General features: G+C 50.5%; 1 protein-coding gene across 1 annotated transcript in view; it reads right to left on the minus strand.

Moving 5' to 3' along the window:
• LOC106590619 (docking protein 6) overlaps positions 1–27,339 on the minus strand; it is a 213,928-nt gene that overhangs the window by 15,619 nt on the left and 170,970 nt on the right. The window contains exon 7 of the mRNA XM_045711018.1: positions 22,764–22,872. Within this exon, the coding sequence (XP_045566974.1) occupies positions 22,764–22,872 (109 nt within the window). The remainder of the gene's footprint in view (positions 1–22,763; positions 22,873–27,339) is intronic.

Here is a 27,339-nt window from a genome sequence, read left to right on the forward strand (position 1 = left end):
GGTGTTTCAGACAGTCGTTGGGGCGTTTCAGACAGTCGTTGGGGCATTTTGGGGTATTTCAGACAGTCGTTGGGGCGTTTCAGACAGTCGTTGGGACGTTTCAGACAGTCGTTGGGACGTTTCAGACAGTCGTTGGGACGTTTCAGACAGTCGTTGGGGCATTTTAGACAGTCGTTGGGGTGTTTCAGACTGTCGTTGGGGCGTTTCAGACAGTCGCTGGGGCGTTTCAGACAGTCGCTGGGGCGTTTCAGACGGTCGCTGGGGCGTTTCACACAATCGTTGGGGCGATTTGCGGCATTTCAGACAGTCGTTGGGGCGTTTCAGACAGTCGCTGCGGCATTTCAGACCGTCGCTGGGGCGTTTTGGGGCATTTCAGACAGTCGCTGGGGCATTTCAGACAGTCGCTGGGCGTTTCAGACAGTCGCTGGGGCGTTTCAGACAGTCGCTGGGGCGTTTCAGACAGTCGTTGGGGCGTTTCAGACGTCGCTGGGCCGTTTCACACAATCGTTGGGGCGATTTGTGGCATTTTAGACAGTCGTTGGGGCGTTTTGGGGCGTTTCAGACAGTCATTGGGGCGTTTTGGGGCGTTTCAGACAATCGTTGGGGAGTTTCAGACAGTCGTTGGGGTGTTTCAGACAGTCGTTGGGGCATTTTGGGGCGTTTCAGACAATCGTTGGGGCGTTTCAGACAGTTGTTGGGGCGTTTCAGACAGTCGTTGGGGCATATCAGACAGTTGCTGGGGCGTTTCACACAATCGTTGGGGCGATTTGCGGCATTTTAGACAGTCGTTGGGCGTTTTGGGGCGTTTCAGACAATCATTGGGGCGTTTCAGACAGTCGTTGGGGAGTTTTGGGGCGTTTCAGACAGTCGTTGGGGTGTTTTGGGGCATTTCAGACAGTAGTTGGGAAGTTTCAGACAGTCGTTGGGGTGTGTTGGGGCGTTTCAGACAGTCTTTGGGGCGTTTCAGACAGTCGTTGGGGCGTTTTGGGGCGTTTCAGACAATCGTTGGGGCGTTTCAGACAGTCGTTGGGGCGATTCAGACAGTCGTTGGGGCGTTTCAGACAGTCGTTGGGGCGTTTCAGACAGTCGTTGGGGCGTTTCAGACAGTCGTTGGAGTGTTTCAGACAGTCGTTGGGGCGTTTCAGACAGTCGTTGGGGCGTTTCAGACAGTCGTTGGGGCGTTTTGGGGCGTTTCAGACAATCGTTGGGGAATTTCAGACAGTCGTTGGGGCGTTTCAGACAGTCGTTGGGGCGTTTCAGACAGTCGTTGGGGTTTATCAGACAGTCGTTGGTGCGTTTCAGACTGTCGTTGGGGAGTTTCAGACAGTCGTTGGGGCGTTTCAGACAGTCGTTGGGACATTTCAGACAGTTGTTAGGTCGTGTTGCGGCATTTTAGACAGTTGTTGGGGCATTTTGGGCGTTTCCGACAGTCGTTGGGGAGTTTCAGACTGTCTTTGGGGCATTTCAGACAGTCGTTGGGGCGTTTCAGACAGTCGTTGGGGCGTTTCAGACAGTCGTTGGGGCGTTTCAGACAGTCGCTGGGGCGTTTTGGGGCATTTCAGACAGTCGCTGGGGCGTTTCAGACCGTCGCTGGGGCGTTTCAGACCGTCGCTGGGGCGTTTCAGACTGTCGCTGGGGCATTTTGGGGCATTTCAGACAGTCGCTGGGGTGTTTCACACAGTCGCTGGGGCGTTTCAGACCGTCGCTGGGGCGTTTTGGGGTGTTTCAGACAATCGTTGGGGCATTCCAGACAGTCGTTGGGGCATTTTGGGGTATTTCAGACAGTCGTTGGGGCGTTTCAGACAGTCGTTGGGACGTTTCAGACAGTCGTTGGGACGTTTCAGACAGTCGTTGGGACGTTTCAGACAGTCGTTGGGACGTTTCAGACAGTCGTTGGGGCATTTTAGACAGTCGTTGGGGTGTTTCAGACTGTCGTTGGGGCGTTTCAGACAGTCGCTGGGGCGTTTCAGACAGTCGCTGGGGCGTTTCAGACGGTCGCTGGGGCGTTTCACACAATCGTTGGGGCGATTTGCGGCATTTCAGACAGTCGCTGGGGCGTTTCAGACAGTCGCTGCGGCATTTCAGACCGTCGCTGGGGCGTTTTGGGGCATTTCAGACAGTCGCTGGGGCGTTTCAGACAGTCGCTGGGGCGTTTCAGACAGTCGCTGGGGCGTTTCAGACAGTCGCTGGGGCGTTTCAGACAGTCGCTGGGGCGTTTCAGACAGTCGCTGGGGCGTTTCAGACAGTCGTTGGGGCGTTTCAGACAGTCGCTGGGGCGTTTTGGGGCATATCAGACAGTTGCTGGGGCGTTTCACACAATCGTTGGGGCGATTTGCGGCATTTTAGACAGTCGTTGGGCGTTTTGGGGCGTTTCAGACAATCATTGGGGCGTTTCAGACAGTCGTTGGGGCGTTTCAGACAGTCGTTGGGGCATTTTGGGGTATTTCAGACAATGGTTGGGGCGTTTCAGACAGTCGTTGGGGCGTTTCAGACAGTCGTTGGGACGTTTCAGACAGTCGTTGGGGCGTTGCAGAGAGTCGTTTGGGCGTTTCAGACAGTCGTTGGGGCGTTTCAGACAGTCGTTGGGGCGTTTCAGACAGTCGCTGGGGCGTTTTGGGGCATTTCAGACAGTCGCTGGGGCGTTTCAGACAGTCGCTGGGGCGTTTCAGACAGTCGCTGGGGCGTTTCAGACAGTTGCTGGGGCGTTTCAGACCGTCGCTGGGGCGTTTCAGACCGTCGCTGGGGCGTTTCAGACAGTCGTTGGGGCGTTTCAGACAGTCGTTGGGGCGTTTCAGACAGTCGTTGGGTTGTTTTGGGGCGTTTCAGACAGTCATTGGGGCGTTTCAGACTGTCTTTGGGGCATTTCAGGCAGTCGTTGGGGCGTTTCAGACAGTCGCTGGAACCTTTCTGGGGCATTTCAGACAGTTGCTGGGGCGTTTCAGACAGTCGCTGGGGCGTTTCAGACCGTCGCTGGGGCGTTTTGGGGCATTTCAGACAGTCGCTGGGGCATTTCAGACAGTTGCTGGGGCGTTTCAGACAGTCGCTGGGGCGTTTCAGACAGTCGCTGGGGCGTTTCAGACTGTCGTTGGGGCGTTTCAGACAGTCGCTGGGGCGTTTCAGAAAGTCGCTGGGGCGTTTCAGACGGTCGCTGAGGCGTTTCACACAATCGTTGGGGCGATTTGCGGCATTTTAGACAGTCGATGGGGCGTTTTGGGCGTTTCAGACAGTCGTTGGGGCGTGTCAGACAGTCATTGGGGCGTTTCAGACAGTGAATTGGGCGTTTCAGACAGTCATTGGGGCATTTCAGACAGTCGTTGGGGCGTTTCAGACAGTCGTTGGGGCGTTTCAGACAGTCGTTGGGGCGTTTTGGGACATTTCAGACAGTCATTGGGGAGTTTTGGGGTGTTTCAGACAGTTGTTGGGGCGTTTCAGACAGTCGTCGGGGCGTTTTGGGGCGTTTCAGACAGTCATTGGGGCGTTTTGGGGCGTTTCAGACAGTCGTTGGGGAGTTTTGGGGCGTTTCAGACAGTCTTTGGGGCGTTTTGGGACGTTTCAGACAGTCGTTGGGGCGTTTTGGGGCGTTTCAGACAGTCATTGGGGCATTTTGGGGCATTTTAGAAATTCGTTTGGGCGTTTCAGACAGTTGTTGGGGCGTTTTGGGGCGTTTCAGAGAGTCCTTGGGGCGTTTCAGACAGTCGTTGGGGCGTTTCAGACAGTCGTTGGAGAGTTTTGGGGCATTTCAGACAGTCGTTGGGGTGTTTTGGGGCATTTCAGACAGTCGTTGGGTTGTTTTGGGGCGTTTCAGACAGTCATTGGGGCGTTTCAGACTGTCTTTGGGGCATTTCAGGCAGTCGTTGGGGCGTTTCAGACAGTCGTTTGGGCGTTTCAGACAGTCGTTGGGGCGTTTCAGACAGTCGTTGGGGCGTTTCAGACAGTCGCTGGGGCGTTTTGGGGCATTTCAGACAGTCGCTGGGGCGTTTCAGACAGTCGCTGGGGCGTTTCAGACAGTCGCTTGGGCGTTTCAGACCGTCGTTGGGGCATATCAGACAGTTGCTGGGGCGTTTCACACAATCGTTGGGGCGATTTGCGGCATTTTAGACAGTCGTTGGGCGTTTTGGGGCGTTTCAGACAATCATTGGGGCGTTTCAGACAGTCGTTGGGGCGTTTCAGACAGTCGTTGGGGCATTTTGGGGTATTTCAGACAATGGTTGGGGCGTTTCAGACAGTCGTTGGGGCGTTTCAGACAGTCGTTGGGACGTTTCAGACAGTCGTTGGGGCGTTGCAGAGAGTCGTTTGGGCGTTTCAGACAGTCGTTGGGGCGTTTCAGACAGTCGTTGGGGCGTTTCAGACAGTCGTTGGGGCGTTTCAGACAGTCGCTGGGGCGTTTTGGGGCATTTCAGACAGTCGCTGGGGCGTTTCAGACAGTCGCTTGGGCGTTTCAGACCGTCGTTGGGGCATATCAGACAGTTGCTGGGGCGTTTCACACAATCGTTGGGGCGATTTGCGGCATTTTAGACAGTCGTTGGGCGTTTTGGGGCGTTTCAGACAATCATTGGGGCGTTTCAGACAGTCGTTGGGGCGTTTCAGACAGTCGTTGGGGCATTTTGGGGTATTTCAGACAATGGTTGGGGCGTTTCAGACAGTCGTTGGGGCGTTTCAGACAGTCGTTGGGACGTTTCAGACAGTCGTTGGGGCGTTGCAGAGAGTCGTTTGGGCGTTTCAGACAGTCGTTGGGGCGTTTCAGACAGTCGTTGGGGCGTTTCAGACAGTCGTTGGGGCATTTTGGGGGATTTCAGACAGTCGTTGGGGCGTTTCAGACAGTCGTTGGGGTGTTTCAGACAGTCGTTGGGGTGTTCCAGACAGTCGTTGGGGTGTTTCAGACAGTCGTTGGGGCGTTTCAGACAGTCGTTGGGGCATTTTGGGGTATTTCAGACAGTCGTTGGGGCGTTTCAGACAGTCGTTGGGACGTTTCAGACAGTCGTTGGGACGTTTCAGACAGTCGTTGGGGCATTTTAGACAGTCGTTGGGGTGTTTCAGAGTGTCGTTGGGGCGTTTCAGACAGTCGCTGGGGCGTTTCAGACAGTCGCTGGGGCGTTTCAGACGGTCGCTGGGGCGTTTCACACAATCGTTGGGGCGATTTGCGGCATTTCAGACAGTCGCTGGGGCGTTTCAGACAGTCGCTGCGGCATTTCAGACCGTCGCTGGGCGTTTTGGGGCATTTCAGACAGTCGCTGGGGCGTTTCAGACAGTCGCTGGGGCGTTTCAGACAGTCGCTGGGGCGTTTCAGACAGTCGCTGGGGCGTTTCAGACCGTCGTTGGGGCGTTTCAGACCGTCGCTGGGCCGTTTCACACAATCGTTGGGGCGATTTGTGGCATTTTAGACAGTCGTTGGGGCATTTTGGGGCGTTTCAGACAGTCATTGGGGCGTTTTGGGGCGTTTCAGACAATCGTTGGGGAGTTTCAGACAGTCGTTGGGGTGTTTCAGACAGTCGTTGGGGCATTTTGGGGCGTTTCAGACAATCGTTGGGGCGTTTCAGACAGTTGTTGGTGCGTTTCAGACAGTCGTTGGGTTGTTTTGGGGCGTTTCAGACAGTCATTGGGGCGTTTCAGACTGTCTTTGGGGCATTTCAGGCAGTCGTTGGGCGTTTCAGACAGTCGTTTGGGCGTTTCAGACAGTCGTTGGGGCGTTTCAGACAGTCGTTGGGGCGTTTCAGACAGTCGCTGGGGCGTTTTGGGGCATTTCAGACAGTCGCTGGGGCGTTTCAGACAGTCGCTGGGGCGTTTCAGACAGTCGCTGGGGCGTTTCAGACCGTCGTTGGGGCATATCAGACAGTTGCTGGGGCGTTTCACACAATCGTTGGGGCGATTTGAGGCATTTTAGACAGTCGTTGGGCGTTTTGGGGCGTTTCAGACAATCATTGGGGCGTTTCAGACAGTCGTTGGGGCGTTTCAGACAGTCGTTGGGGCATTTTGGGGTATTTCAGACAATGGTTGGGGCGTTTCAGACAGTCGTTGGGGCGTTTCAGACAGTCGTTGGGACGTTTCAGACAGTCGTTGGGGCGTTGCAGAGAGTCGTTTGGGCGTTTCAGACAGTCGTTGGGGCGTTTCAGACAGTCGTTGGGGCGTTTCAGACAGTCGCTGGGGCGTTTTGGGGCATTTCAGACAGTCGCTGGGGCGTTTCAGACAGTCGCTGGGGCGTTTCAGACAGTCGCTGGGGCGTTTCAGACCGTCGCTGGGGCGTTTCAGACAGTCGTTGGGGCGTTTCAGACAGTCGTTGGGGCGTTTCAGACAGTCGTTGGGGCATTTTGGGGTATTTCAGACAGTCGTTGGGGCGTTTCAGATAGTCGTTGGGACGTTTCAGACAGTCGTTGGGACGTTTCAGACAGTCGTTGGGACGTTTCAGACAGTCGTTGGGGCATTTTAGACAGTCGTTGGGGTGTTTCAGACTGTCGTTGGGGCGTTTCAGACAGTCGCTGGGGCGTTTCAGACAGTCGCTGGGGCGTTTCAGACGGTCGCTGGGGCGTTTCACACAATCGTTGGGGCGATTTGCGGCATTTCAGACAGTCGCTGGGGCGTTTCAGACAGTCGCTGCGGCATTTCAGACCGTCGCTGGGGCGTTTTGGGGCATTTCAGACAGTCGCTGGGGCGTTTCAGACAGTCGCTGGGGCGTTTCAGACAGTCGCTGGGGCGTTTCAGACAGTCGCTGGGGCGTTTCAGACAGTCGCTGGGGCGTTTCAGACCGTCGTTGGGGCGTTTCAGACCGTCGCTGGGCCGTTTCACACAATCGTTGGGGCGATTTGTGGCATTTTAGACAGTCGTTGGGGCGTTTTGGGGCGTTTCAGACAGTCATTGGGGCGTTTTGGGGCGTTTCAGACAATCGTTGGGGAGTTTCAGACAGTCGTTGGGGTGTTTCAGACAGTCGTTGGGGCATTTTGGGGCGTTTCAGACAATCGTTGGGGCGTTTCAGACAGTTGTTGGGGCGTTTCAGACAGTCGTTGGGTTGTTTTGGGGCGTTTCAGACAGTCATTGGGGCGTTTCAGACTGTCTTTGGGGCATTTCAGGCAGTCGTTGGGGCGTTTCAGACAGTCGTTTGGGCGTTTCAGACAGTCGTTGGGGCGTTTCAGACAGTCGTTGGGGCGTTTCAGACAGTCGCTGGGGCGTTTTGGGGCATTTCAGACAGTCGCTGGGGCGTTTCAGACAGTCGCTGGGGCGTTTCAGACAGTCGCTGGGGCGTTTCAGACCGTCGTTGGGGCATATCAGACAGTTGCTGGGGCGTTTCACACAATCGTTGGGGCGATTTGCGGCATTTTAGACAGTCGTTGGGCGTTTTGGGGCGTTTCAGACAATCATTGGGGCGTTTCAGACAGTCGTTGGGGCGTTTCAGACAGTCGTTGGGGCATTTTGGGGTATTTCAGACAATGGTTGGGGCGTTTCAGACAGTCGTTGGGGCGTTTCAGACAGTCGTTGGGACGTTTCAGACAGTCGTTGGGGCGTTGCAGAGAGTCGTTTGGGCGTTTCAGACAGTCGTTGGGGCGTTTCAGACAGTCGTTGGGGCGTTTCAGACAGTCGCTGGGGCGTTTTGGGGCATTTCAGACAGTCGCTGGGGCGTTTCAGACAGTCGCTGGGGCGTTTCAGACAGTTGCTGGGGCGTTTCAGACCGTCGCTGGGGCGTTTCAGACCGTCGCTGGGGCGTTTCAGACAGTCGTTGGGGCGTTTCAGACAGTCGTTGGGGCGTTTCAGACAGTCGTTGGGTTGTTTTGGGGCGTTTCATACAGTCATTGGGGCGTTTCAGACTGTCTTTGGGGCATTTCAGGCAGTCGTTGGGGCGTTTCAGACAGTCGCTGGAACCTTTCTGGGGCATTTCAGACAGTTGCTGGGGCGTTTCAGACAGTCGCTGGGGCGTTTCAGACCGTCGCTGGGGCGTTTTGGGGCATTTCAGACAGTCGCTGGGGCATTTCAGACAGTTGCTGGGGCGTTTCAGACAGTCGCTGGGGCGTTTCAGACAGTCGCTGGGGCGTTTCAGACTGTCGTTGGGGCGTTTCAGACAGTCGCTGGGGCGTTTCAGAAAGTCGCTGGGGCGTTTCAGACGGTCGCTGGGCGTTTCACACAATCGTTGGGGCGATTTGCGGCATTTTAGACAGTCGATGGGGCGTTTTGGGGCGTTTCAGACAGTCGTTGGGGCGTGTCAGACAGTCATTGGGGCGTTTCAGACAGTGAATTGGGCGTTTCAGACAGTCATTGGGGCATTTCAGACAGTCGTTGGGGCGTTTCAGACAGTCGTTGGGGCGTTTCAGACAGTCGTTGGGGCGTTTTGGGACATTTCAGACAGTCATTGGGGAGTTTTGGGGTGTTTCAGACAGTTGTTGGGGCGTTTCAGACAGTCGTCGGGGCGTTTTGGGGCGTTTCAGACAGTCATTGGGGCGTTTTGGGGCATTTCAGACAGTCGTTGGGGAGTTTTGGGGCGTTTCAGACAGTCTTTGGGGCGTTTTGGGACGTTTCAGACAGTCGTTGGGGCGTTTTGGGGCGTTTCAGACAGTCATTGGGGCATTTTGGGGCATTTTAGAAATTCGTTTGGGCGTTTCAGACAGTTGTTGGGGCGTTTTGGGGCATTTCAGAGAGTCCTTGGGGCGTTTCAGACAGTCGTTGGGGCGTTTCAGACAGTCGTTGGAGAGTTTTGGGGCATTTCAGACAGTCGTTGGGTTGTTTTGGGGCGTTTCAGACAGTCATTGGGGCGTTTCAGACTGTCTTTGGGGCATTTCAGGCAGTCGTTGGGGCGTTTCAGACAGTCGTTTGGGCGTTTCAGACAGTCGTTGGGGCGTTTCAGACAGTCGTTGGGGCGTTTCAGACAGTCGCTGGGGCGTTTTGGGGCATTTCAGACAGTCGCTGGGGCGTTTCAGACAGTCGCTGGGGCGTTTCAGACAGTCGCTGGGGCGTTTCAGACCGTCGTTGGGGCATATCAGACAGTTGCTGGGGCGTTTCACACAATCGTTGGGGCGATTTGCGGCATTTTAGACAGTCGTTGGGCGTTTTGGGGCGTTTCAGACAATCATTGGGGCGTTTCAGACAGTCGTTGGGGCGTTTCAGACAGTCGTTGGGGCATTTTGGGGTATTTCAGACAATGGTTGGGGCGTTTCAGACAGTCGTTGGGGCGTTTCAGACAGTCGTTGGGACGTTTCAGACAGTCGTTGGGGCGTTGCAGAGAGTCGTTTGGGCGTTTCAGACAGTCGTTGGGGCGTTTCAGACAGTCGTTGGGGCGTTTCAGACAGTCGCTGGGGCGTTTTGGGGCATTTCAGACAGTCGCTGGGGCGTTTCAGACAGTCGCTGGGGCGTTTCAGACAGTTGCTGGGGCGTTTCAGACCGTCGCTGGGGCGTTTCAGACCGTCGCTGGGGCGTTTCAGACAGTCGTTGGGGCGTTTCAGACAGTCGTTGGGGCGTTTCAGACAGTCGTTGGGTTGTTTTGGGGCGTTTCAGACAGTCATTGGGGCGTTTCAGACTGTCTTTGGGGCATTTCAGGCAGTCGTTGGGGCGTTTCAGACAGTCGCTGGAACCTTTCTGGGGCATTTCAGACAGTTGCTGGGGCGTTTCAGACAGTCGCTGGGGCGTTTCAGACCGTCGCTGGGGCGTTTTGGGGCATTTCAGACAGTCGCTGGGGCATTTCAGACAGTTGCTGGGGCGTTTCAGACAGTCGCTGGGGCGTTTCAGACAGTCGCTGGGGCGTTTCAGACTGTCGTTGGGGCGTTTCAGACAGTCGCTGGGGCGTTTCAGAAAGTCGCTGGGGCGTTTCAGACGGTCGCTGGGGCGTTTCACACAATCGTTGGGGCGATTTGCGGCATTTTAGACAGTCGATGGGGCGTTTTGGGGCGTTTCAGACAGTCGTTGGGGCGTGTCAGACAGTCATTGGGGCGTTTCAGACAGTGAATTGGGCGTTTCAGACAGTCGTTGGGGCGTTTCAGACAGTCGTTGGGGCGTTTTGGGACATTTCAGACAGTCATTGGGGAGTTTTGGGGTGTTTCAGACAGTTGTTGGGGCGTTTCAGACAGTCGTCGGGGCGTTTTGGGGCGTTTCAGACAGTCATTGGGGCGTTTTGGGGCGTTTCAGACAGTCGTTGGGGAGTTTTGGGGCGTTTCAGACAGTCTTTGGGGCGTTTTGGGACGTTTCAGACAGTCGTTGGGGCGTTTTGGGGCGTTTCAGACAGTCATTGGGGCATTTTGGGGCATTTTAGAAATTCGTTTGGGCGTTTCAGACAGTTGTTGGGACGTTTTGGGGCGTTTCAGAGAGTCCTTGGGGCGTTTCAGACAGTCGTTGGGGCGTTTCAGACAGTCGTTGGAGAGTTTTGGGGCATTTCAGACAGTCGTTGGGGTGTTTTGGGGCATTTCAGACAGTCGTTGGGTTGTTTTGGGGCGTTTCAGACAGTCATTGGGGCGTTTCAGACTGTCTTTGGGGCATTTCAGGCAGTCGTTGGGCGTTTCAGACAGTCGTTTGGGCGTTTCAGACAGTCGTTGGGGCGTTTCAGACAGTCGTTGGGGCGTTTCAGACAGTCGCTGGGGCGTTTTGGGGCATTTCAGACAGTCGCTGGGGCGTTTCAGACAGTCGCTGGGGCGTTTCAGACAGTCGCTGGGGCGTTTCAGACAGTCGCTGAGGCGTTTCAGACCGTCGCTGGGGCGTTTCAGACCGTCGCTGGGGCGTTTCAGACCGTCGCTGGGGCGTTTCAGACAGTCGCTGGGGCGTTTCAGACCGTCGCTGGGGCGTTTCAGACCGTCGGTGGGGCGTTTTGGGGCATTTCAGACAGTCGCTGGGGCGTTTCAGACAGTCGCTGCGGCGTTTCAGACCGTCGCTGGGGCGTTTTGGGGGATTTCAGACAGTCGTTGGGGCGTTTCAGACAGTCGTTGGGGCGTTTCAGACAGTCGTTGGGGCGTTTCAGACAGTCGTTGGGGCGTTTCAGACAGTCGCTGGGGCGTTTCAGACAGTCGCTGCGGCGTTTCAGACCGTCGCTGGGGCGTTTTGGGGTATTTCAGACAGTGGTTGGGGCGTTTCAGACAGTCGTTCGGGCGTTTCAGACAGTCGTTGGGGCGTTTCAGACAGTCGTTGGGGCGTTTCAGACAGTCGTTGGGGTGTTTCAGACTGTCGTTGGGGCGTTTCAGACAGTCGCTGGGGCGTTTTGGGGCATTTCAGACAGTCGCTGGGGCGTTTCAGACAGTCGCTGGGGCGTTTCAGACCGTCGTTGGGGTATATCAGACAGTTGCTGGGGCGTTTCACACAATCGTTGGGGCGATTTGCGGCATTTCAGACAGTCGCTGGGGCGTTTCAGACAGTCGCTGCGGCATTTCAGACCGTCGCTGGGGCGTTTTGGGGCATTTCAGACAGTCGCTGGGGCGTTTCAGACAGTCGCTGGGGCGTTTCAGACAGTCGCTGGGGCGTTTCAGACAGTCGCTGGGGCGTTTCAGACAGTCGCTGGGGCGTTTCAGACCGTCGTTGGGGCGTTTCAGACCGTCGCTGGGCCGTTTCACACAATCGTTGGGGCGATTTGTGGCATTTTAGACAGTCGTTGGGGCGTTTTGGGGCGTTTCAGACAGTCATTGGGGCGTTTTGGGGCGTTTCAGACAATCGTTGGGGAGTTTCAGACAGTCGTTGGGGTGTTTCAGACAGTCGTTGGGGCATTTTGGGGCGTTTCAGACAATCGTTGGGGCGTTTCAGACAGTTGTTGGGGCGTTTCAGACAGTCGTTGGGTTGTTTTGGGGCGTTTCAGACAGTCATTGGGGCGTTTCAGACTGTCTTTGGGGCATTTCAGGCAGTCGTTGGGGCGTTTCAGACAGTCGTTTGGGCGTTTCAGACAGTCGTTGGGGCGTTTCAGACAGTCGTTGGGGCGTTTCAGACAGTCGCTGGGGCGTTTTGGGGCATTTCAGACAGTCGCTGGGGCGTTTCAGACAGTCGCTGGGGCGTTTCAGACAGTCGCTGGGGCGTTTCAGACCGTCGTTGGGGCATATCAGACAGTTGCTGGGGCGTTTCACACAATCGTTGGGGCGATTTGCGGCATTTTAGACAGTCGTTGGGCGTTTTGGGGCGTTTCAGACAATCATTGGGGCGTTTCAGACAGTCGTTGGGGCGTTTCAGACAGTCGTTGGGGCATTTTGGGGTATTTCAGACAATGGTTGGGGCGTTTCAGACAGTCGTTGGGGCGTTTCAGACAGTCGTTGGGACGTTTCAGACAGTCGTTGGGGCGTTGCAGAGAGTCGTTTGGGCGTTTCAGACAGTCGTTGGGGCGTTTCAGACAGTCGTTGGGGCGTTTCAGACAGTCGCTGGGGCGTTTTGGGGCATTTCAGACAGTCGCTGGGGCGTTTCAGACAGTCGCTGGGGCGTTTCAGACAGTTGCTGGGCGTTTCAGACCGTCGCTGGGGCGTTTCAGACCGTCGCTGGGGCGTTTCAGACAGTCGTTGGGGCGTTTCAGACAGTTGTTGGGGCGTTTCAGACAGTCGTTGGGTTGTTTTGGGGCGTTTCAGACAGTCATTGGGGCGTTTCAGACTGTCTTTGGGGCATTTCAGGCAGTCGTTGGGGCGTTTCAGACAGTCGCTGGAACCTTTCTGGGGCATTTCAGACAGTTGCTGGGGCGTTTCAGACAGTCGCTGGGGCGTTTCAGACCGTCGCTGGGGCGTTTTGGGGCATTTCAGACAGTCGCTGGGGCATTTCAGACAGTTGCTGGGGCGTTTCAGACAGTCGCTGGGGCGTTTCAGACAGTCGCTGGGGCGTTTCAGACTGTCGTTGGGGCGTTTCAGACAGTCGCTGGGGCGTTTCAGAAAGTCGCTGGGGCGTTTCAGACGGTCGCTGGGGCGTTTCACACAATCGTTGGGGCGATTTGCGGCATTTTAGACAGTCGATGGGGCGTTTTGGGGCGTTTCAGACAGTCGTTGGGGCGTGTCAGACAGTCATTGGGGCGTTTCAGACAGTGAATTGGGCGTTTCAGACAGTCATTGGGGCATTTCAGACAGTCGTTGGGGCGTTTCAGACAGTCGTTGGGGCGTTTCAGACAGTCGTTGGGGCGTTTTGGGACATTTCAGACAGTCATTGGGGAGTTTTGGGGTGTTTCAGACAGTTGTTGGGGCGTTTCAGACAGTCGTCGGGGCGTTTTGGGGCGTTTCAGACAGTCATTGGGGCGTTTTGGGGCGTTTCAGACAGTCGTTGGGGAGTTTTGGGCGTTTCAGACAGTCTTTGGGGCGTTTTGGGACGTTTCAGACAGTCGTTGGGGCGTTTTGGGGCGTTTCAGACAGTCATTGGGGCATTTTGGGGCATTTTAGAAATTCGTTTGGGCGTTTCAGACAGTTGTTGGGGCGTTTTGGGGCGTTTCAGAGAGTCCTTGGGGCGTTTCAGACAGTCGTTGGGGCGTTTCAGACAGTCGTTGGAGAGTTTTGGGGCATTTCAGACAGTCGTTGGGGTGTTTTGGGGCATTTCAGACAGTCGTTGGGTTGTTTTGGGGCGTTTCAGACAGTCATTGGGGCGTTTCAGACTGTCTTTGGGGCATTTCAGGCAGTCGTTGGGGCGTTTCAGACAGTCGTTTGGGCGTTTCAGACAGTCGCTGGGGCGTTTTGGGGCATTTCAGACAGTCGCTGGGGCGTTTCAGACAGTCGCTGGGGCGTTTCAGACAGTCGCTGGGGCGTTTCAGACAGTCGCTGAGGCGTTTCAGACCGTCGCTGGGGCGTTTCAGACCGTCGCTGGGGCGTTTCAGACCGTCGCTGGGGCGTTTCAGACAGTCGCTGGGGCGTTTCAGACCGTCGCTGGGGCGTTTCAGACCGTCGGTGGGGCGTTTTGGGGCATTTCAGACAGTCGCTGGGGCGTTTCAGACAGTCGCTGCGGCGTTTCAGACCGTCGCTGGGGCGTTTTGGGGATTTCAGACAGTCGTTGGGGCGTTTCAGACAGTCGCTGGGGCGTTTCAGACCGTCGCTGGGGCGTTTCAGACCGTCGCTGGGGCGTTTTGGGGCATTTCAGACAGTCGCTGCGGCGTTTCAGACAGTCGCTGCGGCGTTTCAGACCGTCGCTGGAGCGTTTTGGGGCATTTCAGACAGTTGCTGGGGCATTTCAGACAGTCGCTGGGGCGTTTCAGACCGTCGCTGGGTCGTTTTGGGGCATTTCAGACAGTCGCTGGGGCATTTCAGACAGTTGCTGGGGCGTTTCAGACAGTCGCTGGGGCGTTTCAGACAGTCGCTGGGGCGTTTCAGACGGTCGCTGGGGCGTTTCACACAATCGTTGGGGCGATTTGCGGCATTTTAGACAGTCGATGGGGCGTTTTGGGGCGTTTCAGACAGTCGTTGGGGCGTGTCAGACAGTGATTGGGGCGTTTCAGACAGTCATTGGGGCATTTCAGACAGTCGTTGGGGCGTTTCAGACAGTCGTTGGGGCGTTTCAGACAGTCGTTGGGGCGTTTCAGACAGTCGTTGGGGCGTTTTGGGACATTTCAGACAGTCGTTGGGGAGTTTTGGGGTGTTTCAGACAGTTGTTGGGGCGTTTCAGACAGTAGTCGGGGCGTTTTGGGGCGTTTCAGACAGTCGTTGGGGAGTTTTGGGGCGTTTCAGACAGTCGTTGGGGTGTTTTGGGGCGTATCAGACAGTTGCTGGTGCATTTCAGACAGTCGTTGGGGCGTTTTGGGGCGTTTCAGACAGTTGTTGGGGCGTTTCAGACAGTCATTGGGGCGTTTTGGGGCGTTTCAGACAGTCGTTGGGGAGTTTTGGGGCGTTTCAGACAGTCTTTGGGGCGTTTTGGGACGTTTCAGACAGTCGTTGGGGCGTTTTGGGGCGTTTCAGACAGTCATTGGGGCATTTTGGGGCATTTTAGAAATTCGTTTGGGCGTTTCAGACAGTTGTTGGGGCGTTTTGGGGCGTTTCAGAGAGTCCTTGGGGCGTTTCAGACAGTCGTTGGGGCGTTTCAGACAGTCGTTGGAGAGTTTTGGGGCGTTTCAGACAGTCGTTGGGGTGTTTTGGGGCATTTCAGACAGTCGTTGGGGCGTTTTGGGGCGTTTCAGACAGTTGTTGGGGCGTTTCAGACAGTCATTGGGGCGTTTTGGGGCGTTTCAGACAGTCGTTGGGGAGTTTTGGGGCGTTTCAGACAGTCTTTGGGGCGTTTTGGGACGTTTTAGACAGTCATTGGGGCATTTTGGGGCGTTTCAGACAGTCGTTGGGGAGTTTTGGGGCGTTTCAGACAGTCTTTGGGGCGTTTTGGGAGGTTTCAGACAGTCTTTGGGGCGTTTTGGGACGTTTCAGACAGTCGTTGGGGCATTTTGGGGCATTTCAGACAGTCCTTGGGGCGTTTCAGACAGTCGTTGGGGCGTTTTGGGACGTTTCAGACAGTCGTTGGAGAGTTTTGGGGCGTTTCAGACAGTCGTTGGGGTGTTTTGGGGCATTTCAGGCAGTCGTTGGTGAGTTTTGGGGTGTTTCAGACAGTTGTTGGGGCGTTTCAGACAGTCGTCGGGGAGTTTTGGGGCGTTTCAGACAGTCGTTGGGGCGTTTTGGGACGTTTCAGACAGTCGTTGGGGCATTTTGGGGCGTTTCAGACAGTCGTTGGGGTGTTTTGGGGCGTATCAGACAGTTGCTGGTGCATTTCAGACAGTCGTTGGGGCGTTTTGGGGCGTTTCAGACAGACATTGGGGCGTTTTGGGGCGTTTCAGACAGTCGTTGGGGAGTTTTGGGGCGTTTCAGACAGTCTTTGGGGCGTTTTGGGACGTTTCAGACAGTCGTTGGGGCATTTTGGGGAGTTTCAGACAGTCATTGGGGCATTTTGGGGCATTTTAGAAATTCGTTTGGGCGTTTCAGACAGTTGTTGGGGCGTTTTGGGGCGTTTCAGACAGTTGTTGGGGCATTTTGGGGCGTTTCAGACAGTCCTTGGGGCGTTTCAGACAGTCCTTGGGGCGTTTCAGACAGTCGTTGGAGAGTTTTGGGGCGTTTCAGACAGTCGTTGGGGTGTTTTGGGGCATTTCAGGCAGTCGTTGGTGTCACGGTTGTCATCGGGAAAGGAGGACCAAAATGCAGCAGGAATGTGGATGCTCATCTGTACGTTTATTTAACTCAAAAGTGAACACCAAAAATAATAAACAACGATACTCACGATCAACAAAACAGTCTCGTCAGGCTCACTCACGCTAAACAAGAAACAATCTCCCACAAAATACAAACCCAAACACACCCTAATATATAGGACTCTCAATCAAAGGCAAAGAGACAACACCTGCCTTCAATTGAGAGTCCCAACCCCAATTAACTAAACATAGAAACAGATTCACTAGACTAAACATAGAAATACATGAATATGACACAGTGCCCAAAAACCCCGGAATACATAAATCAAATGCCCTTCTACAACAACCACCACCCCGAACCACATAAAACAAATACCCTCTGCCAGGTCCTGACCAAACTACAATAACAATTAACCTTATACTGGTCAGGACGTGACAGTTGGGGCGTTTCAGACAGTCGTTGGGGTGTGTTGGGGCGTTTCAGACAGGCTTTGGGGCATTTCAGACAGTCGTTGGAGTGTTTCAGACAGTCGTTGGGGCGTTTCAGACAGTTGTGGCGTTTCAGACAGGCTTTGGGGCGTTTCAGACAGTCGTTGGAGTGTTTCAGACAGTCATTGGGGTGTTTCAGACAGTCGTTGGGGCGTTTTAGACAGTCATTGGAGTGTTTCAGACAGTTGTGGCGTTTCAGACAGTCGTTGGGGCGTTTCAGACAGTCGTTGGGGCGTTTCAGACAGTCGTTGGGGGCGTTTCAGACAGTCGCTGGGGTGTTTCAGACAGTCATTGGGGCGTTTCAGACAGTCGTTGGGGTGTTTCAGGCAGTTGTTGGGGCGTTTCAGACAGTCGTTGGGGTGTTTCAGGCAGTTGTTGGGGCGTGTTTTTCTCTTGCCTTTAAAACTTTAAAGTGTACATATTATTTCTATGCATCAACAATCTCTCAGTGGAAAACACAGAGCACCATTATCCTCTTGCAAAATCTGCATACTATTAAAAAGTATGCTGGAGCGTTAGTGAGGATATCAAAAGCTAGTCATTCTGTCTCATGGTTATTGCTAAGACTTTTACGTAGAGAGGAACTGTAATTGCTATCTTCTTTGACTAAGGGGAAGTTGTTTTCTATATATTTACTGATTAAAGTGTCAAGTATATCAGAGAAAACAGAAATAACAAAAGCTTTAATTGAAGATGAAACATGGTTTTGAGCTATCATATATGCTTTGCACATGTCACCAAAACAATGGAATATTGAGCGAAATGTACCATCTCAAAATATTACAAATGCCACTTTGTGTTCTTCAATTATGAGATTATATTATACAGTAGTGTCAACCTGCCACTTTTGATATGAACACTCAAAACTGGATCTACATGTAAAGGTGCCGTGTGTAGCTAACATTTACTGAAAGGGTTCAAATAAGTGTATGGATTCTATTCATACAGTTACCCCTGCTACCTTACCTGTACCCATTTTATTTCCAAGCCAACCAAACTATTCATAAAGTCTCTGACATTTCCCCCCAGTGACAAAGTCTAATCGAAACAGAAACTTTCACACACACAAAGAAAGCAACTAATTTACTTCTGGTTTTCTGATTAACTGAATGAGAGAGTAAAAATAAAGAAATAAACATATGGCGAAACAACAGAGCTGGATGGGACAAGAAGCAGTGTTCCTTCATTATTCCAGGGTGCTTGTGGGTATTTAACACAACTCAGCCAATTGAGCATGCTGATTGCAAAATCATCACGGCCAGTGACACACAGGGGGCTAGTCCAACACTTTCCACTCACACCCAAATCAGACCATATTCAGCATTAAAATACTAACTGTATTGTTATTATACACTGAGTGTACAAAACATTAATACATTCATAATATTGAGTTGCACCCCCCCTTCCCCCCCTCAATTCGTCGGGGCATGGACTCCACAAGGTGTCGAAAGAGTTATACAGGGATGCTGGCCCATGTTGACTCCAATGCTTTCCACAGTTGTGTCAAGTTGGCTGGATGTTCTTTGGGTGGTGGACCATTCTTGATAGACACGGGAAACTGTTGAGTGTGAAAAACCCAGCAGCGTTGCAGTTCTTGACACAAACCAGTGTGCCTGGCACCTACTACCATACCCCGTTCAAAGGCACTTAAATATTTGGTCTTTCCCATTCACCCTCTGAATGGCACACATGCACAATCCATGTCTCAATTGTCTCAAGGCTTAAACATCCTTCTTTAACCTGTCTCCTCCCCTTCATCTACACTGATTGAAGTGGATTTTACAGGTGACATCAATTAGTGATCACAGTTTTCAACTGGATTCACCCAGTCAGGGGTCTAGTCTGGTCCACAGGGGGCTAGTCTGGTTCATGGAGGGCTAGTCTGGTCCACAGGGGGCTAGTCTGGTTCATGGAGGGCTAGTCTGGTCCACAGGGGACTAGTCTGGTCCACAGGGGACTAGTCTGGTCCACAGGGGACTAGTCTGGTCCAAAGGGGACTAGTCTGGTCCACAGGGGATTAGTCTGGTAAACAGGGGACTAGTCTGGTGCACAGGGGGCTAGTCTGGTCCACAGGGGACTAGTCTGGTCCACAGGGGACTAGTCTGGTCCACAGGGGGCTAGTCTGGTCCACAGGGGGCTAGTCTGGTCCACAAGGGACTAGTCTGGTCCACAGGGGACTAGTCTGGTCCACAGGGCGGCTAGTCTGGTCCACAGGTTCTCTCACATCCACTCACACCCAAATCAGCACATACTCAGTTAAAGGAAAAATCCACCCAAAACCACACATTCCTTTAATTTACAGTGTTAAATAACACTAATAAGTGAGAATAATATTTTTGGTGAATAAATGTTTCATTTTGGCTTCATAAATCTTCTTTGGGATCGGTGTCCCTTCCACGGGACGGTTGAGCTAACGTAGGCTAATGCGATTAGCATGAGGTTGTAAGTTACAAGAACATTTTCCAGAACATTGACGTATCTGATATTGGTAGAAAGCTTAAATTCTTATTAATCTAACTGCACTGTCCAATTTACAGTAGTTATTACAGTGAAAGAATACCATGCTATTGTTTGAGAAGAGTGCACAATTTGGAATATGAAAAGTTAATAATAAACAAATTAGGTACATTTGGGCAGTCTTGATACAACATTTTGAACAGAAATGCAATGGTTAATTGGATCAGTCTAAAACTTTGCACATACACTGCTGCCATCTAGTGGTCAAAATCTAAATTGCACCTGGGCTGGAATAATACATTATGGCCTTTCTCTTGCATTTCAAATATGATGGTACAAAAAAAATACAAAAGAACGGTTGTTTTTTTCTTTGTATTATCTTTAAGCAGATATATTGTGTCATATTCTCCTACATTCCTTTCACGTTTCCACAAACGTCAAAGTGTTTCCTTTCAAATGGTACCAAGAATATGCATATCCTTGGTTCAGGGCCTGAGCTACAGTCAGTTAGATTTGGCTGTGTTATTTTAGACAAAAATTGAAAAAAAGGGGTGTATCCTTAAGAGGTTTTTTTAAGGTTGGTAGCAACATGGAAAATCGTTGTGGAAATTTATTGCAACTCAGTTGACTACAAAATCCACAATGCAATGCTCTCTTTATGGGCTGGCTGGCTAGCTAGCTAGCAAACGTAGCTACACACAATAATATCAAAGACAATATCAGTATTTGAAGTAGCTAGCTAGTTGTAAAATCACCTAAACAAACTGCACTATCAATTTAGGAGTCTACAATCTCACCATGTTCAACCTGCAGATTCGATGTGCCTCACAGAGTACTTTAGTCTGACATTCGCAACGACAGATATAAAGTTTTCAGGAGATGGGAAACCTTGCCCATGCTACATCAATGGTCAGCGCAGTGCATTCTGGGTGATTCTGGGACAAGGAGCACTCTCCTTCAAGGACTGAATGGGAGTCTATTGGGCGCTACCTCAAAAACCCAACATTAGCACGAATTTCGTCAACAAGAACTACAACATTACAAATCTTTCCCGGGTTATGAGATAACTAACTTGCTATCTGTAATATCGTACAGCTTTGGAATCGTGACATTAGGCATGTTTCTTCACATTTACACTGACTTTGAGAAAGGATTGCGTGACAATTAGCTTAGCAACCGCGTGACGCAGCAGGAAAAAGTGAACGCGATTGGTCGACAGTCTGCTGGGTAGAGCGTTATACGTTGACCCAGGGGAATCGATAGAATATCACTCAGAGATGCACAAAAAACAATACAAAAATCAAAATAGGTGAAACTTTCCTTTAATCTACAGTATTAATATAGTCATAATCATGTTATTAAATGGTTATCATAGGCTTGCTATATTATATGATCATTATGGGCCCACTGAAACACAAAGGACTGGTGTGTTCCATTTATTCCATCTTACATCTCTCACCTTGTTATCCATTACAATACGGTTATTTCACTGCTTTATCCCATTATAGATTAATCAATGGCAAAGTGAGAACCAGGGAATCTGGTCCAAATGCGCCAGTACTCCACTGATACAATAATTGTATGTTTGCTTGTATGTGTACGTATGTTTGTGTAGATATGCGTGTGTAGATATGCGTGTGTAGATATGCGTGTGTAGATATGCGTGTGCAGATATGTATGTGTGTAGATATGTATGTGTGTAGATATGTATGTGTAGATATACGTGTGTAGATATGCGTGTGTAGATATGCATGTGTAGATATGTGTGTGTAGATATGCGTGTGTGTAGATATGCGTCTGTGTTTAGTGATCTCATGTTATGTGCATAGAGTCATCCAAGAGGATGTTGAACTACACGGGTATAGAATACTACTGGCAACTGGTAGTGTATGTGTGTGCATGAGTGCGTGCGTGCGTGCGTGTGTGTGTATGCGCGTTCACCTAATATTTTCTGTTGAGCTGTCTAGCTGAGCTCTGCTGTGTGTACCTTGGTAGTTTGTACGTATCTTGGTAGCTTGTATTTACCTTGGTAGCTTGTGTGTACCTAGGTAGCTTGTATTTACCTTGGTAGCTTGTACGTACCTTGGTAGCTTGTATGTACCTAGGTAGCTTGTATTTACCTTGGTAGCTTGTGTGTACCTAGGTAGCTTGTATTTACCTTGGTAGCTTGTACGTACCTTGGTAGCTTGTGTGTACCTAGGTAGCTTGTACTTACCTTGGTAATTTGTACGTACCTTGGTAGTAAACTTCAGTTAGTGCTAAACACAGCTACTAGAATCTTGACTAGAACCAAAAATATATATTTTATTGCTCCAGTGCTAGCCTCTCTACAGTGGTTTCCTGTTAAGGCTAGGGCTACTTTCAAGGTTTTACTGCTAACCTGCAAAGCATTACATGGGCTTGCTCCTACCTATCTTTCTGATTTGGTCCTGCCGTACATACCTACAAGTACGCTACGGTCACAAGACGCAGGCCTCCTTACTGTCCCTAGAATCTCTAAGCAAACAGCTGGAGGCAGGGCTTTCTCCTATAGAGCAACATTTTTATGGAATGGTCTGCTTATCCATGTGAGAAACGCAGACTCGGTCTCAACTTTTAAGTCTTTACTGAAGACTCATCTCTTCAGTAGGTCCTATGATTGAGTGCAGTCTGGCCCAGGAGTGTAAAGGTGAACAGAAAGGCACTGGAGCGACGAACCACCCTTGCTGTCTCTGCCTGGCCGGTTCCCCTCTGTCCACCAGGGATTCTCTGCCTCAAACCCTATTACGGGGGCTGAGCCACTGGCTTACTGGTGCTCTTCCATGACGTCCCTTGGAGGGGTGCGTCACTCGAGTAGGTTGAGTCACTGACATGATCTTCCTGTCCGGCTTGGCGCAACCCCCCTTTGGTTCGTGCCGTGGGGGAGATCTTCGTGGGCTATACTCAGCCTTTTCTCAGGATAGTAAGTTGGTGGTTGAATCTATCCTTCTAGTGGTGTGGGGGCTGTGCTTTGGCAAAGTGGGTGGAGTTATATCCTGCCTGTTTGGCCATGTCCGGGGGTATCGTTGGACGGGGCCACAATGTCTCCTGACCCTGCTGTCTCAGCCTCCAGTATTTATGCTGCAGTAGTTTATGTGTCGGGGGGCTAGGGTCAGTCTGTTATATCTGGAGTATTTCTCCTGTCTTATCCAGTGTCCTGTGTGAATTTAAGTATGCTCTCTCTAATTCTTTCTTTCTTTCTTTCTTTCTTTCTTTCTTTCTTTCTCTCTCTCTCTCTCTCGGAGGACCTGAGCCGTAGGACCATGCCTCAGGACTACCTGGCCTGATGACTCCTTGCTGTCCCCAGTCCACCTGCTGTGCTGCTGCTCCAGTTTCAACTGTTCTGCCTGCAGCTATGGAACCCTGACCTGACGTGCTGTTTTCAACTCTCTAAAGACAGCAGGAGCAGTTGAGATACTCTGAATGATCGGCTATGAAAAGCCAACTGACATTTACTCCTGAGGTGCTGACCTGTTGCACCCTCTACAACCACTGTGATTATTATTATTTGACCCTGCTCATCATCTCTGAACATTTGAACATCTTGGCCATGTTCTGTTATAATCTCCACCCGGCACAGCCAGAAGAGGACTGGCCACCCTTCAGAGCCTGGTTCCTCTCTAGGGTTCTTCCTAGGTTCCGGCCTTTCTCGGGAGTTTTTCCCAGCCACCGTGCTTCTACATCTGCATTGCTTGCTGTTTGGGGTTTTAGGCTGGGTTTTTGTACAGCACTTTGTGACATCAGCTGATGTAAGAAGGGATTAATAAATACATTTGATTTGATTTGACTAGCTTGTGCGTACCTTGGTAGCTGTAGATATCTCCAACACTGTTCTGACGCATTATGTGATGCCAGTAGGCACTGCGAGGCAGGGAGATGGACTTGGTTAACATTGTCTGGTTGGAGTGGGTCTGAAACAGAGACAACAACATCTTCTTCAGTACGTGGATATGTGTCCAAAATGGCGCCCAATTTTCAAGAAAGTGTACAGATTCTGGTCAAAAGTAGTGCACTATATAGGGAATAGGGTGCAATTTGGGATCCAAATGTTATCTCTAGGTTTAGTCACCTTAAGGAACAGTTACAGAGTGAGAAAGTTACAGGCACAAATATCATACCCCCCCCAAAAATGCTAACTTCCCCTGTTATTGTAATGGTGAGAGGTTAGCATGTCTTGGGGGTATGATATAAAATGCTAACCTTCCCTGTTATTGTAATGGTGAGAGGTTAGCATGTCTTGGGGATATAAAATGCTAACCTTCCCTGTTATTGTAATGGTGAGAGGTTAGCATGTCTTGGGGGTATGATATAAAAATGCTAACCTCCCCTGTTATGGTAATGGTGAGAGGTTAGCATGTCTTGGGGATATGATATTTGGGCATCTGTAACTTTCTCACTCATCATTATTCACGATTCATTCAGGACTATCCGTAATCATGGTAGCATCCACATTAATGTAGAAGTGTTTAGAAACATATTCTATTGTGATTTACAATAAAAGTGACTTTAAAATGACACAATACATTATTTACCATTAATTTCTGTTAGGGACCAAATAATCTCAAACACAACCAAAACAAACAACAAATGCATCCAACAAGTTTGTAGAGTCACAAGCTTAATGTAATCATTGCGTGCTATAAATATGGGACAAAATACTAAACTTTTGACTACTTTAATACACATATAAGTGAATTTGTCACTAGAAATGGGGGGGGGGACTATGTACAAAAAGTGCTGTAATTTATAGGCATTGTATCATTTCAAATCCAAAGTGCTGGAGTACAGAACCTGAACAAGTGCTGGAGTACAGAACCTAAACAAGTACTGGAGTACAGAACCTGAACAAGTGCTGGAGTACAGAACCTAAACAAGTACTGGAGTACAGAACCTAAACAAGTACTGGAGTACAGAACCTAAACAAGTACTGGAGTACAGAACCTGAACAAGTACTGGAGTACAGAACCTAAACAAGTACTGGAGTACAGAACCTGAACAAGTGCTGGAGTACAGAACCTGAACAAGTACTGGAGTACAGAACCTAAACAAGTACTGGAGTACAGAACCTAAACAAGTACTGGAGTACAGAACCTGAACAAGTACTGGAGTACAGAACCTAAACAAGTACTGGAGTACAGAACCTAAACAAGTACTGGAGTACAGAACCTGAACAAGTGCTAGAGTACAGAACCTAAACAAGTGCTGGAGTACAGAACCTAAACAAGTACTGGAGTACAGAACCTAAACAAGTACTGGAGTACAGAACCTGAACAAGTACTGGAGTACAGAACCTAAACAACAACAAAAACTGTCACTGTCTGAATACTTTTGGAACTCAATGTCTGTTTAGTGTGTGTGCATATGTGTGTATTGTCTGTGTGTGTGTAGTGTGTATTGTGTGTGTGTGTTGTGTGTGTGTGGTGTGTTTCTGTAGTGTGTGTGCATATGTGTGTATTGTGCATGTGTGTTGTGTATTGTGTGTCTGTAGTGTGTAATGTGTATTGTGTGTGTGTGTGTTGTGTGTGTGTGTAGATGTGTGTGTGTCTGTTGTGTGAGTGTGTATTGAATGTGTGTGTTGTGTGTGTGTTTTGTGTGTGTGTGTGTGTGTGTCTCTTGTGTGTGTGTCTGTTGTGTGTGTGGGAGTGTGTGTGTGGTGTGTGTGTCTGTCGAGAGTGTGTGTGGGTGTATTGTATGTGTGTGTTGTGTGTGTGTGTAGTGTGTGTGTTGTGCGTGTGTTTTGTGTGTATATGTGTGTAGTGTGTGTGTGTTTGTAGTGTGTGTGTATATGTGTGTTGTGTAGTGTGTGTGTAGTGTGTATTGTGTGTGTGTGTGTGGTGTGTTTCTGTAGTGTGTGTGCATATGTGTGTATTGTGCATGTGTGTTGTGTATTGTGTATTGTGTGTCTGTAGTGTGTGTAGTGTGTATTGTGTGTGTGTGTGTGTAGTGTGTGTTGTGTGGGTGTGTGGGTGTTGTGTGTGTGTGTGTAGATGTGTGTATGTGTGTGTGTAGTGTGTGCGTGTATTGTGTATATGTGTGTGTGTGTGTGTGTGTGTGTGTGTGTGTGTTGTGTGTTTGTGTGTGTGTGTAGTGTGTGTGGCGTGTGTGTCTGTTATATGTGTGTATTGAATGTGTGTGTTGTGTGTGTGTGTGTGTCTCTTGTGTGTGTGTGTGTGTTGTGTTTGTCTGGTGTGTGTGTGTGTCTGTGGGGAGTGTGTGTGGGTGTATTGTATGTGTGTGTTGTGTGTGCGTGTGTGTGTGGTGCGTGTGTGTTGTGTTGTGTGTATTGTGTATATTGTGTGTGTGTGTAGTGTGTGTGTGTGTGTATTGTATGTGTGTGTTGTGTGTAGTGTGTGTGTGTTTGTAGTGTGTGTGCATATGTTGTGTATTGTCTATGTGTGTATTGTCTGTGTGTGTGTAGTGTGTATTGTGTGTGTGTGTTGTGTGTGTGTGGTGTGTTTCTGTAGTGTGTGTGCATATGTGTGTATTGTGCATGTGTGTTGTGTATTGTGTGTCTGTAGTGTGTAATGTGTATTGTGTGTGTGTGTGTTGTGTGTGTGTGTAGATGTGTGTGTGTGTGTGTATTGTGTGTGTATATGTGTTTACTGTGTGTGTGTGTATGTTGTGTGTTTGTGTGTGTGTTTGTGGCGTGTGTGTCTGTTGTGTGAGTGTGTATTGAATGTGTGTGTTGTGTGTGTGTTTTGTGTGTGTGTGTGTGTGTCTCTTGTGTGTGTGTGTGTTGTGTTTGTCTGTTGTGTGTGTGGGAGTGTGTGTGTGGTGTGTGTGTCTGTCGAGAGTGTGTGTGGGTGTATTGTATGTGTGTGTTGTGTGTGTGTGTAGTGTGTGTGTTGTGCGTGTGTTTTGTGTGTATATGTGTGTAGTGTGTGTGTGTTTGTAGTGTGTGTGTATATGTGTGATTTGTCTATGTGTGTTGTGTAGTGTGTGTGTAGTGTGTATTGTGTGTGTGTGTGTGGTGTGTTTCTGTAGTGTGTGTGCATATGTGTGTATTGTGCATGTGTGTTGTGTATTGTGTATTGTGTGTCTGTAGTGTGTGTAGTGTGTATTGTGTGTGTGTGTGTGTAGTGTGTGTTGTGTGTGTGTGTTGTGGGTGTGTGGGTGTTGTGTGTGTGTAGATGTGTGTATGTGTGTGTGTAGTGTGTGTGTGTGTGTTGTGTGTGTGTGTGTCTCTTGTGTGTGTGTGTGTTGTGTTTGTCTGGTGTGTGTGTGTGTCTGTGGGGAGTGTGTGTGGGTGTATTGTATGTGTGTGTTGCGTGTGTGTGTGTGGTGCGTGTGTGTTGTGTTGTGTGTATTGTGTATATTGTGTGTGTGTGTAGTGTGTGTGTGTGTGTATTGTATGTGTGTGTTGTGTGTGCGTTGTGTTGTGTGTGTACAGTCGTGGCCAAAAGTTTTGACCATGACACAAACATTAATTTTCACAAAGTCTGCTTCCTCAGTTTGGATGATGGCAATTTGCATATACTCCAGAATGTTATGAAGAGTGATCAGATGAATTGCAATTCATTGCAAAGTCCCTATTTGCCATGCAAATGAACTGAATCCCCTAAAAGCATTTCCACTGCATTTCAGTCCTGCCACAAAAGGACCAGCTGATATCATGTCAGTGATTCTCTCGTTAACACAGGTGTGAGTGTTGATGAGGACAAGGCTGGAGATCACTCTGTCATGCTGATTGAGTTCGAATAACAGACTGCAAGCTTCTAAAGGAGGGTGGTGCTTGGAATCCTTGTTATTCCTCTGTCAACCATGGTTACCTGCAAGGAAACACGTGTCGTCATCATTGCTTTGCACAAAAAGGGCTTCACAGGCAAGGATATTGCTGCCAGTAAGATTGCACCTAAATCAACCATTTATCGGATCATTAAGAACTTCAAGGAGAGCGGTTCAATTGTTGTGAAGAAGGCTTCAGGGTGCCCAAGAAAGTACAGGAAGCGCCAGGACCGTATCCTAAAGTTAATTCAGCTGCGGGATCGGGGCACCACCAGTACAGAACTTGCTCAGGAATGGCAGCAGGCAGGTGTGAGTCCATCTGCACGCACAGTGAGGTGAAGACTTTTGGTGGATGGTCTGGTGTTAAGAAGGGCAGCAAAGAATCCACTTCTCTCCAGGAAAAACATCAGGGACAGACTGACATTCTGCAAAAGGTACAGGGATTGGACTGCTGAGGACTGGGGTCAAGTCCTTTTCTCTGATGAATCCCCTTTCCGATTGTTTGAGGCATCTGGAAAAAAGCTTGTCCGGAGAAGACAAGGTGAGCACTACCATCAGTCCTGTGTCATGCCAACAGTAAAGCATCCTGAGACCGTTCATGTGTGGGGTTGCTTCTCAGCCAAGGGAGTGGGCTCACTCACAATTTTGCCTAA

This window comes from Salmo salar, chromosome ssa29, assembly GCF_905237065.1.
Source record: "Salmo salar chromosome ssa29, Ssal_v3.1, whole genome shotgun sequence".
NCBI classification, from domain to species: Eukaryota; Metazoa; Chordata; class Actinopteri; order Salmoniformes; family Salmonidae; genus Salmo; species Salmo salar.